Raw genomic sequence first — 19,582 nt, forward strand, 5'->3', positions numbered from 1 at the left:
AGTTACCAATTCAATTGGAAGTTCTAGAGTAATTGTGGTCATTCTTCCTTTATATTCTCTACAGGGACACACATGGAGCTACAAACATATTAAATATTTGATACACATTCTGAACTCCATCTAAACTCAAATGAACTTTAGCAGGATTAAATTGAAATGGAGAAGATAAAGACAAGAGTGACCTGGACTGATAGAAAAAAAACTAACAGTTTTTGTGACACTTCCACTTGAATGGAAAGGACACTATTTGTCCTATTATATACTTCACAACCCCAAATGGTACTCAATAAATATTTGTTGCAAGGGTAGACACATGACTAAATACACTAATGCAACCTCAAACCCCATTATTCAAAAATAATGCTCCAACAACAGATATTCTGTCCTGGCCATACTTCAGTAGTGCTGTCTTTATTTCTAAGCACTCCAATTTCAAAGAGACATCACAAATTCAAATGAGCCTATGGTTGAAAGAGCAAAGTTCTGAGAGTTTTGAAAGCAGTAACAGCCAATAGAATTTAACCTACTGAGATTAGAAAGGGATATAAGAAAGCCCTTACAATATTTGAAGGATCGCCATATGGAACAGTACACAGAATTACTTTACATCGTTTTACAGGTGGTGTCAAGGAATGATGTTCTAGAAATAGAAGATCATCTCAAAACAAAGGCGTGCTTTCTTATCATAACTGGCCTCCCATGCCATTCCAATTAACCCCTGAGGTAAATACAGGATAAATATATAAAGGGATATCAAGGGGGGATTTCTTTATCAGGAAGAAAATTCAAATGAGAAAATGCCTTCCAAAACCAGATAGTAACCAATTAGTAGGGCCATGAAACCATGTCAGCTGGCCAGGACTGGAATTTTTAAGTGAATTTGAAAATAGGAGAAAGCATCACAGTTAGCGAGGATAAGCACAGTTTGGAGAAATCTATTTTAAAACAGTTTGACATATGTCTGAAAGTGTGTGGACAGTCATAGTGTAGCATGGCTTTGATATTTTGAACTGCAAGAAAATTTGTTTGGGTGCTGGTTAAGAGCAGTTGCTGCTCTTCCAAGGGACCAGAGTTTGGTTCTCAGCACTTGTTTTAGGGTTTCTCTTGCTGTGAAGAGACGCCATGACCATGGCAACTCTTAAAAAGGAAAATATCTAATTGGGACTGGCTTACATTTTCAGAGGTTTAGTCCATTATCATCATGGTGGTGGAGCATGGCAACATGCAGGCAGACAAGGTGCTGGAGAAGTAGCTGAGAGTCCTATATCTTGCAGGCAACAGGAAGTGAGCTGACTCACTGGGCATGACTTGAGCATATATGAAAACTGAAAGTCCACCTCCATAGTGACACATTTCCTCCAACAAGACCACACCTCCTCCAGCAAGGTCACACCTCCTATTAGTGTACTTCCCTTTGGGGGACATTTTCTTTCAAGCCACAACAGTACCCATGTCAGGAAGCTCACAACTGTCGGCAACTAAGGGATCTGCTATCTAACCTCTTTTTAGTCTTTGAGAGTGCCTGAGTATACACACACACACACACACACACACACACACACACACAAGCATGTATGCACACATACACACACACAAATAAAAATTTTAATTTTAAAAACAATTACAATTGAAAACCACTACACTGTTGTCCCTTAGAGAGGAGCTGTTATATCTGGCCAGCCAAAGAATTCTTATCTTTTTGTTACAGAGGTCCAAAATTGCTGTGTACGAGAAAATGTGGTCTTACATGAAATCAGCAGAACCATCTGTGTTTACCAAAACAACAGCTGATGGAGTAGCCCGAGTTCGGAAGTCCAAGGGCAAGTTCGCCTTCCTGCTGGAGTCAACCATGAATGAGTACATTGAGCAGAGAAAGCCGTGCGATACGATGAAAGTTGGTGGAAATCTGGATTCCAAAGGCTATGGTGTGGCAACCCCTAAAGGCTCAGCATTAAGGTGGGTGGAATAATATAACAATATCCGTGTTGTTATAGTATTCCACCTACCCTGATGCATTCTGTTGTCATTTTCTTTCTTGTGGATTTTGAGGTAACTTTTAAAGTTTAAAATCTACAATATTCCATGGAGTTAAATAAGACGGTAAATTATGGTTTCATCTATTTAATGCATCCATTTTTTTAATGTTCTCTCTCTGTGTTGTCCTCTCTGACTGTTTGTTGCTGTTTTAATTTTACAGTTCAACAGCTTTTTCAATTTAAATGGTAAAAGCCAAGTTATGGTGACGAATGTTAATTGCATGGATGTGGTGTTCTTGTTACTTTTTTTCTCAAAGACAATTTCCCCGTCCCGCACACTTCAGTTTTGAGCAAATGTTATCCTCCATGCCACCTTCCAATATTTAACCCTGTATTTGCTGTACAGACATTTTTATAGCTCCACGTTCTGTGAGATTTAGCCAATTTGTCCTCTTGTGCTCCTTTTTTATACGTTAACTATTTCCTAAGCATTTGTGCATTTTCTTACAAGTTATGTTTTATCGTTTCAAGAAATGCTGTTAACCTGGCAGTATTAAAACTGAATGAGCAAGGCCTCTTGGACAAATTGAAAAACAAATGGTGGTACGACAAAGGAGAGTGCGGCAGCGGGGGCGGTGACTCCAAGGTCAGCCTCAATGTCACCACAACCGGGTACCCTTAGTGACGAGTAATCGGCAAGACTGTTATCTCATTACTGAGGAGAGAGCACAAGACGCACACAGAAAGTAGAATGACCAGGTTATTCCCCTGCCTGGCAGCCTTGGGAACCAGAAAGACTTCAGGGCACTGCCCATATTTTTGATCTAACTTGGGTCCCTTCTTAAACTCCCAGACAGAGGCTTCCTGTCCACACCCTTCTCCTTCCCTCACAAGCCAAACTGGTTTCCATACGAAGGTCATTATAGGGTTTCAGGGCCCTAGGCTTTTAAAAGCCCACGGTGGCCTGTGAGACTCCCCATTTGCCTCAGTAGAGTTGTGTAAGAAGTCAGATTCTGCCACTGAGATGACAGGATATAATTTGTTTAGTTCTATTTTTTTTTCTGGGAAGTGATGATTGCTTGTAGAAGTTGCTTGAGTGTGTTGGGGTGACTTCCATTACCTGTATGAGTGATGAAATGTTCTTCTCTGTATGTAGTGGCTGATTTAAGTAGGCCCCACTTAACTTGAAAAGCAAAGATAACGATAAATTTCAAGTTAAATGGGGTCTTTCTTTAATAGGTCATCACATACAGAGACTTTACAAAAGAGCTTTTATGCATTTAAACGTGTGCGTCGCCTATACTACTACTTGTGTGTGAATCTCTAATTTGGTTTTTCTTTAGCCATGTTTTTGGTTCAGGTAGGTATATTTGTTATCCAGATTGTCATCATGAGAAAACCCATCTTACTTGCTATTCCTTTGATTCCTAATATTCTTGGGGGGTCATCACCCAAGCAACAGGAAATAGGTACCCTCTCAGAAACCAACATACCAAGTTATGGAAAAACACTTCGGGTAAGTACAGGAGAGGACCTGAAAACAGAATCCTCTGTGGTCCAAAGAGCTTGAGAATGATACTGAAACATGTGACATCAACTCTTGCACAACCAAGATACCATGGGCATCTTAAGGTGAAGAACAGTGTTTCCCAACCACAGAGCAACAGACAGGCAAGCCAAAACTTTGTTTTTCCTTCAGAGACAATGGCCGTAATTCTGCTCCACTCTTTCCCTCTCCATCCCTCAGGATCCTGGCAGAAAAGCTAGTTTGCCAGTCTGCAGTATTATAATACAGGTTTGGAAACACTGATCCAGAGCACTTTCAAAGAAACAAATTTTAAAACTGCTACTTCTGTTTATAATCTTACTGGGCATTGGCGAAGCCTTTATTGTAAAACCTTGATTAACAAGAATACACCGAACCAGTGACCTGAATTGTTGGTCCCCATTCCAAACTTCACATTGATGAGAAACATTAATGATACCCAAAATGAGAAGACCTCAAGGAATTGAGTTTTTAAGTAGTTGCCACGTGATAACTGCGGCTAGATCACATTCAGTTCTTTCTCCTATAACTTCTCTCCATCTGGATTGACCCTCAAATGTCAGAGGCTACTTCTCTGAGGCATGAAAGTGGATACAAGCATTTTAAGGCAACATGTCAGTAGCCAAGGATGAAACAAAGTGAATATTCTTATTAACAGTCCCATCCATTGCTATGGATTCCAATTAATCAAGGTTTTACTTTGTGCCAAAAAGCAGCGACTTCCTCTCTCGCCAATGTAAACTGATGACACTGACAATTTAGCCAATCATTTGCTTCATTTGATTTTTAAAATGGCGACCCTGATGCCCAAAGTATTTAGCACCTTCCGCCCAGCAGTTTTCTCATGTTATTAGCAAGCCACCAAGAACCTAATTCTATTATTCAAGTGACTTACAGAATGAAAATGGAGCTGGATTGGATACGTTTTTCTCATGAACTCATCATTCAGAGGAGCCATGGACTGAATCAAAATGACTCTAAATAATCCACCCAGTGTAAGTGCTCACAAGTTTTACAATAACTAGGCTCTTCATGCTTTACACACACACACACACACACACACACACCAAGACAAAACAAAACAAAGCAAAACCTGCACTATAAGTAAGTGGCTGACTTACATTTCATAAAATAATTTTGGTATCATGAAGACTCCAAAATGTTAAGCCAGTTTTTTGCTAGTAAGTTTTATCTAGTAACTTTATTGCTAACTTACAATTCCAAGATTATCTAAAATATGGCCTACAAATAGAAAATATTTTAGTAGATTCTAATTGTTTCAAACTTCTTTGTGATACCTGCCAGACAACTTTCAAATAACATTTTGTGGTCATCCCTTCAATTTACCTTTTGCAATGAGTCAACCCCACTCTCAACTATGGCTAATAATTTGATCAGTGCTACGTATCCAACAACTGCTTTATTCCGCCTATGAATTCCCAAGGAGCCTGCCTTTGTCATCTTCCTTCTTGCTACCTGCTGTTTTCTGAGAGTGAGCACAAGAGGGAACAAGAAACGAACTTGACAGACTTCATTTCACCACTGCCTTGTGACATCCAACCCAAGTCCACGGAGAAGGTAGAAATGCATTGAAACCTCACTAACTTGAAGTGCTTTCATTAGTAATACGGAATGAACTAGACAAGGACCAATCTACAAATTAAATTTCTATTATTATGGCTACGGACAAGAGAGGTTTGCTAAGCAAATGAAGAGTTTAGACTCTGCTGTCGGTTGAATATTTCCTTGAGAGAACAAACCTTTTTTCCAATGTTGGGAGCACTCATCAGATATAATCATACTCATTAGAAATCTGTCTACTAAGATAGTTCTTATGAGGCCCTCCAATAAAGCAATGTTTTATAGCCAGTCTGCATTGCCAAGCAGAACTAAAATAAGAAAATATCGTACCTCAGACTTATTTTGTAATTCACTCACACAGACAATTGTTCCTCGATGATAGTCCAAATCAAAGAAGTTTTAACCTATTCATAAAATGACTTGAGAATTACACTTGTTTATTGACTCTTGTCCCCAGTTAACATGGCAAATGACCACTGAATGATCCATCATTTCTCAAGGAAATTGAGACACAGAGATGGCAATGACTTTGAGAAGGTCATATACCCAATGCTTCTGCCTTGCAGGCTCATGCTTTCTAATAATATTGCAGAGAGCGAGTTGTTGCATCTACCCCCCCCCCCCGAATGAACAATGTGACTCTGATTGCATGTTGTATATTTCTATAAAAATCAGGTTCATTCTCAATCACCTTTGTTACTAGGCAAATGGCATATTTAAGCGGCTCTAACCCTCAGTACTGATTACTAAAAATGACAATAATCACAAAGCCTGACATTTATAAGTGCTTCTACTATTTCAGAAACACTTTTACACCTATTATCTCTAAAACCAGAAAAGGGAGGAAATACTTGTGTTACTTATCTCTCTGTCTTGCTTCTACAACCTTTAAATTATGATAAATGGGCAATTCTGTTAAATTGTTGACTTTCCCTCTCTAACATGAGACATCATGCATTCGGAGCATAGTCTAGAAAAGTTACTATGCTATGGAGAGAGCAGCAACTTTTCATGCTGTTAAAAATGAATACACTCTTAAACTAATGTAATAGATACTCTGTGTTCTTTCCTGAATATAAGGAATTAAGAACAAGATCATTAGCTGGAGCAGACCCTGAATCAGGCCTATAGGCTAGGATCAAAACACTACTTGCCTTTCCCGATGTCTCAAGGCAGGGCTTAGTAAATGCTAACATAGAACTAAAGACCATGGTTTGAGAATCACAATCACCCTTTTGTGTTAGTGCTTTATTATAGCATTGTGAAAATGCAGTAATTAAGAGGCTGTAGTTGTTTCAGCTATAAACTCAGATTGTCAGAGCATTTGTGAGACAGCCAATGCAAGCCTGTCATTGTAAAACATAGCAGATAAAGACTTTGCTTAGTCCCCGTATAAGGGCATCAACCTTCTTCCACAGCTGTTTATCAATCAGCTCACATTTTACATTCTTCTAGTCCCTCCACCGACCTAACTTCATGATGCCAGCTCAGCTTTCCTATATACCTTTCCTTTAGTCAAACAAAAAATGTCAGTAAAGCAAGCTATTTGTATCTGGAGTGATAAGATATTACAAACTTTATCCCATTTCATATAGATTTTTATCAATGGATTTAAATATACTTTAAGTATCTATACTTTTGAAGATGAAAATCAGCACATATCATGTGCCTTTGAGAACAATGAAACCAAACGTTTAAATGGGACAATTCTGAACTCCTTGACTACAGTAAGAATTGTACCAAATGTAGGTACCTTCATTTGTAAGGCAGATAAGGAAATGAAAGAGAAAAAGCTATGAAGGTAAGCCACCGTTATTTAAATAAATAACGGGATGGCCCTTGTGGTATAAAACATTATTAAAGAAACGCAGTTGATATTGAAACATATAAGAACTAGGAGAAACTGACAAATGTATGTCACAGACATGAGAAAGATTTCATGGAATTGATTTTAATAAATTCAAAGGCTCCCTGAAATTAAAATTAATTGTATCTACTTTTACCTGTGTGCTTTTAAAGTACACTTAAAGTTTGTTCTCTTAAGAAATTCAACAGTTTGCTTCCTCTTTCCCATCTCTAGCAATCTTTTTTTTTTATTCCTTTACATTTGCTTAGCAAGTCTTCTATTCAGAGACAGTAAAGAAATGGCACATGGAGATAGCCTGTTTCTAAATTCCCTCAAACCCCTAGTTGGTGATACCTAGATGAATGAGACTATAACGGTTTTTCCCACGTGTATAAATAAGATCGTCAGTTTTGTATGTATTTCTTCTCCTATGTATGTCTACAGTTTTCCTCTCCTATGCCAACATCTCTTAATCGCTTCTCTTCCACACCCAGAACTCTTTGACAATCTTGGTCCTTAGGGAATGGATATGAATCTGCATCTGCCTTTATCTGCAACAAAATGGATCTTTTACTGGCAGGAGCCATTCCTAAAGGTTGACATTGTGGATTCCCAGGGTTAAGATGGATCCCAATGACACTTTATTGACACTGTTATGTGTATAGGCAAGAACCATTACAGAACGATGACACTTCCTGGGTCTTAGCAGAAGTTCCCGTGAATCCCCAAGACTGGTTTGGGATCAAGGAGTAGGGTGAGTATACTATACTCTTCATTGGTTTGCATGTTTCTGTGCTGGTACTGCCTCCTGGAAATATGAAGATCTTGACAGTTTCCTTTCATGCTAGTGACTAAATTTACTCCTTGAACTTATACATGTCTTCCTCCCAAGAGCAAATCCTCACTTTCTGTCAAATGACTGCTTCAAGCAAGGGACCTGTTGCCTTAAGAACTGAACCAGTCCACTACTGCCAAAACCAATGATTTTGCAAATGATGCTAAAAAATCAATTCTACCGTTGGAAAAAAAAATGTAACCCACAAAGAAAATACCATTTAATTATTTCATTCTTTGACTTAAAAACAATAGACTATGTGGCTTTAACATGGTTTCTATGATTAGGACTTGATTGATTGCATATGTTGTTATCCTGATAACATGAATATGTTTCATATTGAGAAACAACCAAAATATCCAACATCAGAACTACAAAAAGAACAGCAGGAGTGAAAAGCAAGAAGGTAAGAATGATGTTACCCAGTTGTCAAGAGGAAGGACACTGTGACCAAGGCAAAGATTGAAATGATGCATTTCTTAGCCCCTTCTTTCCCCCTGAAGATCAAATCATTGTGTTTCATTTCATTTGAAGAGGTTATAGAGCCTACACTGTCTGAAAGGTAGGACAATCATGTCAAAGAACTGTGAAAGATTTGATGCACCTAAACTATTTTCGGTTAAGGTGGGAGTTGGGGTTGGTGGAACAGGGTGGGGGGAAATGTTGTGGAAAGTTTAAAATACAGTATCTATTTCTTAGAGAGCGGTATAGCATTTGGCCCTTGGCACGTGAGGCTGATACGCATTAGTCTAAAGTGGCAAAATGTGTTCTAATTGCTGAACTGACTTTTTTATTCAATTTTTTCTAGCACTTAAATACTTTTCAAAATAGATCCAAAACAATAGAATACTGTATTTTAGTATATCATATTACATATACATATGATTATATAATAATATATAGTATCTATACATATGTTGTGTATATATATACACAGGCACTCAGAGTAAAACTGCTGGTGTTTCCTGTCTAGCATCACTACTAGGAATGCAGGCAAGATGTGACTGTGTGGCTGCTAGAATGTGTGCTGGAAGAGACTGGCATGTATGTACCTTTGAGCTGACAATCTGGATCACGTTTGTAGGTCTGATACATAGCCACCATTTATTTCAATCTATATGTAGATACAAGCTAGGGCTGATTATTTGTAGCCTGAATATTTACACGTCTTCAGAGACACTCATCAGTTGAGTTTCTGGCCTCTCTTGATACTGCTGGAATAAACGAAAGAAAACAGACTTACATATGGTAAATGCCAACCCAAATTGATAGTATGAACTTCTCATGCATGTTAAAATGGAAGTTTTTTAAGCTTACTTGGACATCAAGTGGGAGTCACATTTAAAATGGAAGTTTTCAGTGAAATATATCATTTATCCACCTTAATATCTTTTCTGGTCCCCTTCTCTCTGGTGGGGAGAAATCAAGGCAGTAACCTTCCCAGACAATTTAAGCTATGTAAAGTAATCCATGGCCCGTAAACATTTTGTATTCCTGTTTTAGAGGAGTAAGCCAGACAGAGGTCTAGTTTTTGAACGAAATTCATCAGAGAAATCTATGATCTGCAGAACAAAACTTCTCTTGCTTTGAATGTGAGAGGTTATCTTATGGAAGTGCCTCTGGTTTTAACTCCAGATTTCAAGTCTACGTCTGCGGCTGCTGTGCAAGCACAGATGCTCATCAATACATTTCAGTCATTAGCAGTGTTAGGCCCTTAGAAAAATGACTCGAAGCTTTCAGCTCCTAATGTTATATGCATGCATTATTGAATTTGCTCTTTGCACTTATATTAAATTATGATCCCATTAGCAAGGAGTTAAATAGGTTTGAGCTGCATTTGTGAACTACGTGGTTATAAATACCCTCTCAAAGGTGGCTTCTAGCAGCTAAGCACTGCATAACTCTGCAAATCATTGGATCTTCCTCCATGGAAATGAGGGTCACATGAGCAGTCAGAGTCTAGCAGTGGCAACAGTCAAAGGGTGATCCAAAGGCAAAATGTTTGAAATGACATAGACCCCCTCCTGCAATCCTGTGTGCAGGAATGCCTGTGAAAAATGGGGACATAGAATAGGTTGAATGACTCCAGACACCTGCACCCCTTAGGGCATGTTTTAAACTGTCATAGCTTTCAATATCTGGCTCATGGACAAGTAAATCCCCTCACACTACACATATCTCAAGTTAACTAACAAAAAAAGAAAACAAAGGGCCTCATGTTAGATCCTGTCATTCAGCAAGGATTCTTCTCTCTTTCTTAACCACCAGTTTACTCCAAAAAACAAACCCCGTGCAATTATATCTGCCCCTACCTGCACATACTTCTTATGCCAACTGGTACTATGGCTTCTCCAAGAGAGGCCAGAATGAGGGACTGAGAAGGGTGGTGCATTGCCATCTGGATGACTGATCACCATGACTACCTGAAGTATTCTCAGTTTAAAAAGTTGCCAACAAGATGGAGAATAACTTTACTCTCTCCACTGAGCTAAAGATATTCCATAAGGGGTGTTCAGAAAGGTAGCAAGAAGCAAGAATTAGCAACTTAAAAGCAAATGTTTGGAGGCAGAACAAGATGGAAGAAATTTTTCCAACTTAATTTGCAATTGTTTCCACTTTCATCACCTAGATATTGTGTTGTCTAAGCAAATTTCTAATTGCATCTATAAATTCACCATCCTTGCTCATTGATTCTTTTGCTTCTGTGTGATCTTTTTCTCTACAACCTATATATTGGCATGCATATCTATCCCTCCTAAGGGCACCATTGAAGATCTTTGGGAATCATTAATTAGCCAAGCATTTGTTCTTTTAGTATTCCTGTTCAGAAAGAGAAAGTGAAATCTTTAGACAGAATGTATCATTCAGTGTCTCCAATGGATAAATGACACTGTAGCATGGGTTTCTATATTTCCCAGAATCAGAGTCATATCCACAAGTTGAACTCTTCTCTTGTGCCTTCCAGGTCACCAGATTACTTGGGAATATTGACATGGTAATGAATTTACTAGATCCAAATTCTCTTCTTCTCCCCTATAGATAAATAGGCTCATCACCCTCACATAATTCCACTGAACACAGCATGGCTCCAAGCTGCTTCAGTTATTATTCTACATACTTAAAAAATCAAAATTTTAAATAAATTTAGCAGCTGTTTTAACCAAAAAGCTTATTTATTTAGGTTTTACAATAGGGAATCTACATTCACAGAAAAAAAAAGTGGTATTCTTATCCTTAAGCTATCTCCATGGGTAAGGTTTACCATTGGTAAGACAACAGTGATTCTTTGAAATGGATAAGCCAGAGCCTAGAGTTTAGACAACCACCACCTGGATGGGCTATGTGCTGGACTATGTATACCGCCTGTCCTTTGTAACTGAGTTATTGCCAGGTGTGGATGACTGAGACAAGCAGAAAATTTTTGTCCTCTAATCATATTTTTTTTTGAAAATCCAATTCATTACAGGCTTGCCTGGCACTTAATCTCTAGTCTCAGTTCTTGGAGATAGAGGCAGAAATATAAAGAATTCAGTGTCAGCCTTGGCTAAATATGAAGGCTGAGACCAGCCTGGGCTTCAGAAGAATAGAGGGAGAGATGTGGGAGGGAGAGGGCGGAGTGGGTCAAGCACTTATTTTTGAGTCTGATGAGCAGAGTTCGATCTCTAGAACCCACATGAAGGTAAAAGGGACAGAATTGACTCCCACAAGTTCTTCTCTGGCCTGCCCACATGTGTTATCACACACACACACACTATTTTTAAAAACAATAAACATTTTTAAAAGAGAGAATTTTAAACCAATCAAAAATAAGTCTCACTGTTCCATGGAAGTCCTTCATATCCATTTTCAGCTCTTCACATTTATGTGACTTTGTTACTTTAGACAACAGCTTCACCCTCCTTCTGACCATCTTGTACTGTCTTCTGGAGATTTAGATCATGCTTTCTTGTAAAAACTATGAATTTACTACTCTTCAATAAATCTTCTCTGGCAAAAAATATAGAGAAAGAATTAACTATCAAATCAGTATAAATTACCATATTCCTCCTATATTAAAAGATGATAAGCAAATGGCAGTTACTGACTGTAATTTTGAAAGACTGTGCAATTCGCATACACCATTGTACTCACTCCAATCTACTTGGTAATCTACTTGATAATCATGTTTATGATTTCTACGCCATAAAACATTTTCTTCTTTGGAGAACTGGACATTCTTGCCACAACCCCCAAACATTTTTGGTTTGTTTTTTGAGGTAGGGTTTCTCTGTGTAGCTTTGGAGTCTGTCCTGGAACTAGCTCTTGTAGACCAGGCTGGCCTTGAACTCACAGAGATTTGCCTGCCTCTGCCTCCCAATTGCTGGATTAAAGGCGTGCGCCACCACCGCCCAGCCACAAACATTTTTTTAAACAAAGTAGAATATGAAGGTGCTTTGTAAATAGTTTCTATTTCTTCATTTCCTGTATCTCAGGAAGATGCATATTTAAAAAAACAAAAACCCCACATTGTTCAAAATTAACAGTATGAAATTTTTACAGTGGAATTTTAGAAATAGTGATGAAAAATGGGGCCTGGAGATATTCCCAGATCCAATCAAATTTCACCAGAAAGCCCTCCAGTTTTCTCTCCTTCACAGCTTGCTGACCAATGTCTCTAACTGTTGAGGGGTCTGCTCAGCACAAAGTTCATAGCAAGCCCTTCAGACAGCAACAGATTGGCTAATTTCCGTGATAGAAATCTGACCCACTTTGTTAAATTCTTTCTGTTCTCTATTGAGGTGAGCATAATAAATATTTCTGACTTTGAATTCTCCCAGGTACCAGTCAAAGGGCTGCAGTAATTGCTCAAGACACTAACCATAAGAAGCATTACTGCATCACAGTAAAAGGCCCCAGCTGGAATATACACACTCTTGATAGATTGATAGTTATTTGGAGAATTGAGGTCCCTGAAAAAATCGTTATGGACATCTAAGCCTGAAGAGGAAAAAAAAAATGAGGAGAGCTACTTACTCTTGTCTATGTTTCAGTAATGCATAGTAGAGAGCTCAGTGTATATTCATTTGCCTTACAGCCTGCCCTGTGATATGCGGAGGCTTAAGGAAATTGCTTGACCTACGTGTGTTTCAGTTTTATAAATTATAAAGTGAAGACCATAAATCTGCCTTCTTAGGAGTTGCCATTAAACTTGACCAATAATAAAATTGACTATTCTACTTATGTAAAGGAACTAGGCTGAAAACTGAAAAACTAAAAGAGTTATCTTTGAAATGGTTATTTACTGGGAATATATAATAAAGGAGGCTACAAAAGCATCAGCTATGATCTATGCCTTTGAGAAGCAGTGTTTAGAAGGAGTCACAATACATACCAGAAATAAGACAATATGGAGGATGACAGAGGGAGAAAACGTTTGAGCTAGCAGGGGGAAAAAAAGCATCCTGACAGGAATAACATCTAAAATGACACAATACACATCTCTTTTCTTCAAAACACCAGAATGTGTGTGTGTGTGCATGTGTGTGTGCAAGCATGTGTATGTGTGTGTGAATATATTCAGTTGACTTGAGTTATACCTAAGAATGCAGCTAGTGAGGCACAGGAAGGGAGAAACCTGTATGAGGCAAAGCATATTTGCTTTGCCATTTTGGAAACTTAGTCTATCCCACAGCAACGCAGAGCTGGGGAGCTTTCTTCTCTCCATAGCACTTTTTACCTTGTTCACTGGCATTATCTGTGATTGCTGATGACAAGTATTGTGTTCCTTGGGTGTGCTGCTGCTTGAAATGTTTGGATTTGCCCTCATTTCTATTTTGAAGCTCCCAAGAACACATTAGTTCCCTGCCAAATTTCATTAACACTGGGTTATTTGGTTTGGGCTTTTTTTCTTTTGGTTTTGGTTTTTGTTTTTTTTTTTTTTCTAATCAAAGACTAACATTCTAGGAGTCAACGATTTGTCAGAGTTCTTTATTCTCTGTGTGTCTCAAAGGAGATATGGATGCTCTCAGCCTCAGCACTCTAGGCATTTGAACCAGAGGATGCATTCATTGCTGGAGAGACAGTCCTGTAATTGTAGGATGTTTATCAACATGCATGGCCCCTACCTATGGGATGCCTGTATCATTCCCTAGCTCATTTTTTGACAACAAAAATGACACCAGGTATTACCAAATGTCCTTTGGAGGACAAAAAACATGCTCCATCTGCCTCCTCAAAAGCTATTACACTAAGGTAACCTGTTCTGTAAACTGGAGTGGGAAATAGCTCCTAGCTGTCCTGTGAAAGCTACTGAATGGCCCAAGGCAGGTACAGGCCATTTGTCAGAAGGAGAACACTAATATGCTGAAATACTAAGTCTGAGCTTAGGCAGGAGTACATAGTTGGCAGCCCCTACCGCAACAAAATTCATCCATTCTCCAAAGCAGCGCTTACAAAACATTCTGTTCTGGAACTCTTCATATTCTTAAAAATTATTGCAAAAATCTAAAATTATTTTATTTATGTTTGTTGTATCTATTAATGTTTATCATGTCCAAATGAAAACTACAGAATTTTAAAAGAACACATTCGTTGATTTACTTTTAAAATAATACAGTACATTTTAAAATAAATGATATACTTTTATGAAAACTATTTTCAAAACAACAGTTAGAAAAGTAAAACTGGCTCATTCTGCAGATCTCTTATTATTTGGCTTATACTTAAGAATGGGATTATCATTTCTGTTTCCTCATTCAATTTGTTATGATTTCACATATCCTATAAGGAATTTGTATATCATGAAGGAATAATAGTGAGAACAGGCAATTTATGCCTTAGTATCACTATAAAATGATTTGACTTCACAGACCCTCTAATGAGAGGGTTTCATTGATCCCCCAGAGGTCCCTGAAACACACTTTGAGAACCACTGCTCTAAACCCACATATCCCCCTTTTATCAATCTATGTCACTTAAATGTTTATGAACATCTTCTAAAAGCAGAGTATCTAGAGAATGGAACCCTTCAGTAACCCTAGTGTGGTAACTTTAATCAGGCTGCTCCGTTCCTAAGATCTAATAAAAGCAGCAGTACTGAACAAATTGAGTGAGGTATTTTTAAGAATGCAGAACCTTGAAGGAGAATGTGGCCTGATAAGGACACAGTCAGAGAGCGATGAGAAGTCACTGAACCGTTTGAAATAAAAAGGAAGTACAGGAAAAAAAAAAAGTCCTGATGAACCCAGGTCACCCCTCATGTCATTAGAAGCATCTTAGCCTGTATCTAGAGGCAATTTCCATAATGCTATATCTCACACCAGAACCTGGCTCAAAGCACAGCAGTTGGAGAGAAGTGTTGGTGATGGCACAACAAATAAAGAAGAGAAAGAAAGAAATAGTAGTGAGGTGTAGGGGAGAAGGCAACTCCCACCTTGCTCTCGGGACCATAGATGGTCTTGTTGACCTTTAAATAAACTAAGACATAACTTTTCCTGCCAACACTATCTTAAGGAGGCTCAAAGTTCTGTGGATGCTTTGCTGCAATTCTGGTTAGTACTTGAGAAGCCTAGGATTTGAGTGCTGATGTAAGGAACGTTTTAAAGTATGAAAAAAAAACTCAACTACTTGTAAGTCACAGAATGAAGATATTCTGGTTACCATGCTCTGCACTAGCGAAGGGAGTGATACCTCCTTGCTGCTAAAGGTTTATTGCTTTTCAAATCCCAAGTACTCTGAAATTGCATATTATTTTTAAATGATGTTACATATCTCAGAATATCTCAAACCGAAACGGTCCTTCTGCTCTCAACTGCAATGGAAAAAGAAAGGAAAGTTTAGGAGCTGGTATGACAGAGACCAGATCTTTGTGACTATAGGAAGTCTCATCTGTAACCAGATATGTTAATAGGTCCAACTTCTCCCAAGTAAGCTAAGAAATGTTGCAGCATGCCCATAGTTACATAAATTGTGTGACTTCCTCTTTCAAAGCCCGTGGCATTAGACCAACACACACTAGCATTGGCAGTACTGTTCACAAGAAGCTGAATATAGCTTTTTGCCTCATCATAGAATTAGGGCACCCATTCCATATAACACATTTTTTTGCCTAAAGTTATTAGAGAAACTTTGTTTTAAATTCGAAAGGAATTTAGGAAGAAGAAAGGGTAGTGGTCACTATTTCTATTTGATAGCCAAACATCTCTCAGGGCAAAACATCATTGTCGTGAGACCAGTCAGACTCACACATTGTGCCCAATGGTTTCAAAAACAGTCTTTATACATTGAGTAATGGAGGACCAAGGAGAAAGCAGTAACCTAGCCTCCTGAAGATGTATTAGTCTCTCACTTAAAGAGGTCTTATTTTATCAAACTCTTCCTCCACAGTACCACTCAACAATGGTAATGCCAGTTGGCCATTTTACACAGTACTGTACTGATATTGTACTATGCAAGACCCCGCTCCACTTTCTGGGGATCTGACCTAATTATAGGCACATCAGAGAGACATACAGTCTAACTTAGATACTCCCATGGGCCTGTTTTTCTCCTGTTGAAAATGCCCCTCATCAAAGATTTCAAGGTTTACAACAAGTTTACAAGGTTAACTTTTAATGTTAAGAATAGTGTGTGCTTAGGAATTAAACTGTATGGTCATTGCATGAGAATCTGTGTATAGTTCAGTTCTTGACTAGATCATCTTCAGCTGGGCAATAGATTTGTGCACTAGGGGACAATTAATCCAAAGGCATGCTCTTTATTCAGGACCCATTTTCTGTTCAGATTCATTCATTTTTCTTGGTCCACAATATACAAATGTTTCCCTTCTGGCCCTGTCTCCTTCCAATCCCCTCCCACACCCATAACTTGCTTTCTGTCTGGAAGTACAACAAGACACCCGGTTAGATCAAACCTAGCACGCCTCCACCACAAAAGTTACTGCAAGCTGCCGCCGCCGATTGTCACTTGAGGGGAGACCCTCCTCACTACACACAGCCTATCTGAAGAGTGCCTTTTTTTCTATCCTCATTATTTAACAGTGTGTGCCGATTACTCAAAGCGATATGGGCAGGCCCTGGTAAATATAGCGTTGCTGTAGTATTAACTTTTTATAAGGTAATGCTCAGGTTGCCTGCAGTGTCTAAAATTACTCTGTGGCCAGGGCCCCCTGCTTTATCGCTTTCTATAGTTTTAAAGTAGTTTGAAGCTTGAATAACATAAAATAACATAATATAATGTTATTTATGTTATTTCCCACGTGAAGAACGCCTGTAAACCTTGCAGTATTGAAACTCAGTGAACAAGGCATCTTAGACAAGCTGAAAAACAAATGGTGGTACGATAAGGGGGAATGTGGAGCCAAGGACTCCGGGAGTAAGGTCAGTCGCTGAAGGTCTTTTTGTACTGATTAGCAATCACATTTTGACCCCCTGTTTATTTTCTACCCCCAAATGGCTTTCCTTCCCAACACACACACCCTGCCACAGTGGGACCCCTTCATAACACCAGCACTGTAGAAGTAAGACAAATACCAGCCTCACAGGCCTGCCATGTGACATCCACCCATTATGATATAGATCTCTTCTGATTAGGGACTTGATCTGGCTCAGTGCACTTCCAAAAGTATAAAATAACAAGCTGTGTTATAAAGGGGTTTTACTGTAGTTCACATTTTGAAAGTTCATAGAGAAGAAAATAAAAAACCTTAACTCAAAAAAGAAAAAAGATCCAATTGTGACAGTACTTCATCTTAAGATCATGCACTGTCAGAGACAGCAGTTGGAAATACCGCTGGTTATTAATATGTCTTTGTCGTCAGCCAATAGTCAAGCAAGTAACAAAGGCTGGTCTCTGTAAGCAGAATGATTAGCTCCCTCCCAGCTGCTGTGATATTAAATTCAGCATCTGTTTGGATCTCAAATCTCATTAAGTCTGTCACACTTTTCTCTTCCAAAGGTGTAATTTGAATCTCTGTATGTAATACTTTTAAAATTTAGTCGCATGCTCCTTAAGGGTGTACATTGTCAGGATTAACATCACATTGATAAGCATGAAACACTCTTCCCCGCCTCCTTCCTCTCCTCCCCGCCCCTTGCTCCCTTAAGAAAGTTCGTTTTAATTTCAGTTTTTGCCTTTTCCTTTTTCTGAACTAATATTGTGGTATCAGTTAATTCATTTCATGAAATGCCGCTCATTTTCCCCATGCAGCGAACCATTTTGCTACTGGTTTTCTACATCCCACAGCAGGGAATTCTGTAAAACTTCAACACATGAAATTTGAAACTGTTGTTACTGATACAGACCACATGGGTTATGTAAAGGATCTTTTATCCTATTCAGTGTCGTGCACGTATACATTTATGACAGTAGAAGGAAGATTCCAGAAATTAGTCCGTTTCTTGATTGACTATTAACTACCCCCCTCAGCTAGCCTGGTGGGCTGCCTTAGGGAAATGACCACTGTCCAATAAGGGACAGGTGTTCTAACTATTCACCTACCTGCCATTCATTCTAGAAAAGTGACTATATGTAAGGCTGGCAAGGACATAAGGCACCCCCACACTCACTCCTAAATACAATTCAATTTCATTTGGCCTTTTTATTACAGTAACCAGGTATAGAGTTGGCTCCCATGAAAATAGAATTAGAAGGACATGGCCATTTAAGTTTATCAGGTCTAGCTGAGCCATAGTCCTGATGGCCAGCATCTGTTTACTATGTCATCATTTAGAGAAGATGTTAAAAATCCACAGTTTAAAAAAAAAAAAAACGGGTATTCTGTTCAACTCCTTTCAGCAGCAAAATGGTTACATTTCCTCTAAAAAGACTACAAAATGCTATTTTTTTCAAAGAAAGACTCCTGGCCCTTGGTGTGTCCTACCTCAAGGTAGGGCTTGAGACACCAATTTTTTTTCTTTCCATTGTTCAGCAGTTCGGGTTTTTTTTTCTTTTTCATGCAAGCAGGCAGCTTAGTCAGAGTTGCTGTTTGATCTGAAAGGCACTGACCACCTTCTTCGATTTTTGCTCCACCTTAAATAGAAAGCAGATAGGTGTAGCATTTTTTTAATTAGTCCTACATTCCCTGGAGTAAAACCTTATAATGAACTGAAATTTTTTGGTTTTTGTTTTTAATCATCAATGATCTAGAAAATCTTTCTGATTTGTGTGGAGTCAATTGAGGACACAAAGGACCCTCCTGATGGCTCCCTTAAACTTTCAGGAAGATGGAGCAAAGCCAGCTCTGTATTGTACCTTTGTTCTAGCAGCACAAAGGCTTGTTGCCCTGATTTTGAACTTAGCAACCAATTCTCCAAAGGGGCAATGTATCAGTCGCTGGGAGAAAAGAAGTCTTAACCCTTTTTATACAACTCCCCAAGAAGTAAATCTCCACACAAGAATATAAGGGACCTCTAATATTCTCACCTAGTAGCTTAAAGACTAATTGTTAAGAAAGTTTGTCACAGAGAAAACAAGGGGAAAGGGGTATTGTGAGAGAGGGGGGAAAGAGTGCTTCAGTTCCCAAATGAAAAGAATGTTACATTTGTAGGGATAATGCCACGGCTCAACTCTGGAAAACGGTGTGTGTTTAGCCTAGCAGAGAGTTACATTATGCTTGTGTTTACTCTTTTGTTCCCCTGAACAAGTGATCTCATATTTAGGGGTTGAACACTGTGTTAATCATTTGGAGATACTAAGAGGCATAAAGAATGAAAACTAAAGGACATTTAGGTGAGAGTCAAAACTGTCAACAGAAGCACAATCTAGCATCTTGCTGGTCATTGTGAAACATCAGCCGGTTTCCAGAGCTGAGTCCTAACACT

The 19,582-nt window shown here is 38.7% G+C and overlaps 1 protein-coding gene across 2 annotated transcripts in view; it reads left to right on the forward strand.

The window, feature by feature from the left end:
* Gria3 (glutamate ionotropic receptor AMPA type subunit 3) overlaps nt 1-19,582 on the forward strand; it is a 272,274-nt gene that overhangs the window by 244,999 nt on the left and 7,693 nt on the right. The window contains exons 13-14 of one of the 2 annotated variants that reach the window (XM_050118848.1): nt 1,709-1,956; nt 17,026-17,140. In XM_050118848.1, the coding sequence (XP_049974805.1) occupies nt 1,709-1,956; nt 17,026-17,140 (363 nt within the window). Of the gene's footprint in view, nt 1-1,708; nt 1,957-2,507; nt 2,623-17,025; nt 17,141-19,582 lie in introns of both variants that reach the window. The other variant, XM_050118849.1, reaches the window with a different exon arrangement.

This window comes from Alexandromys fortis, unplaced genomic scaffold, assembly GCF_014885135.2.
Source record: "Alexandromys fortis isolate MF-2015 unplaced genomic scaffold, M_Fortis_MF-2015_v1.1 scaffold_114, whole genome shotgun sequence".
NCBI classification, from domain to species: Eukaryota; Metazoa; Chordata; class Mammalia; order Rodentia; family Cricetidae; genus Alexandromys; species Alexandromys fortis.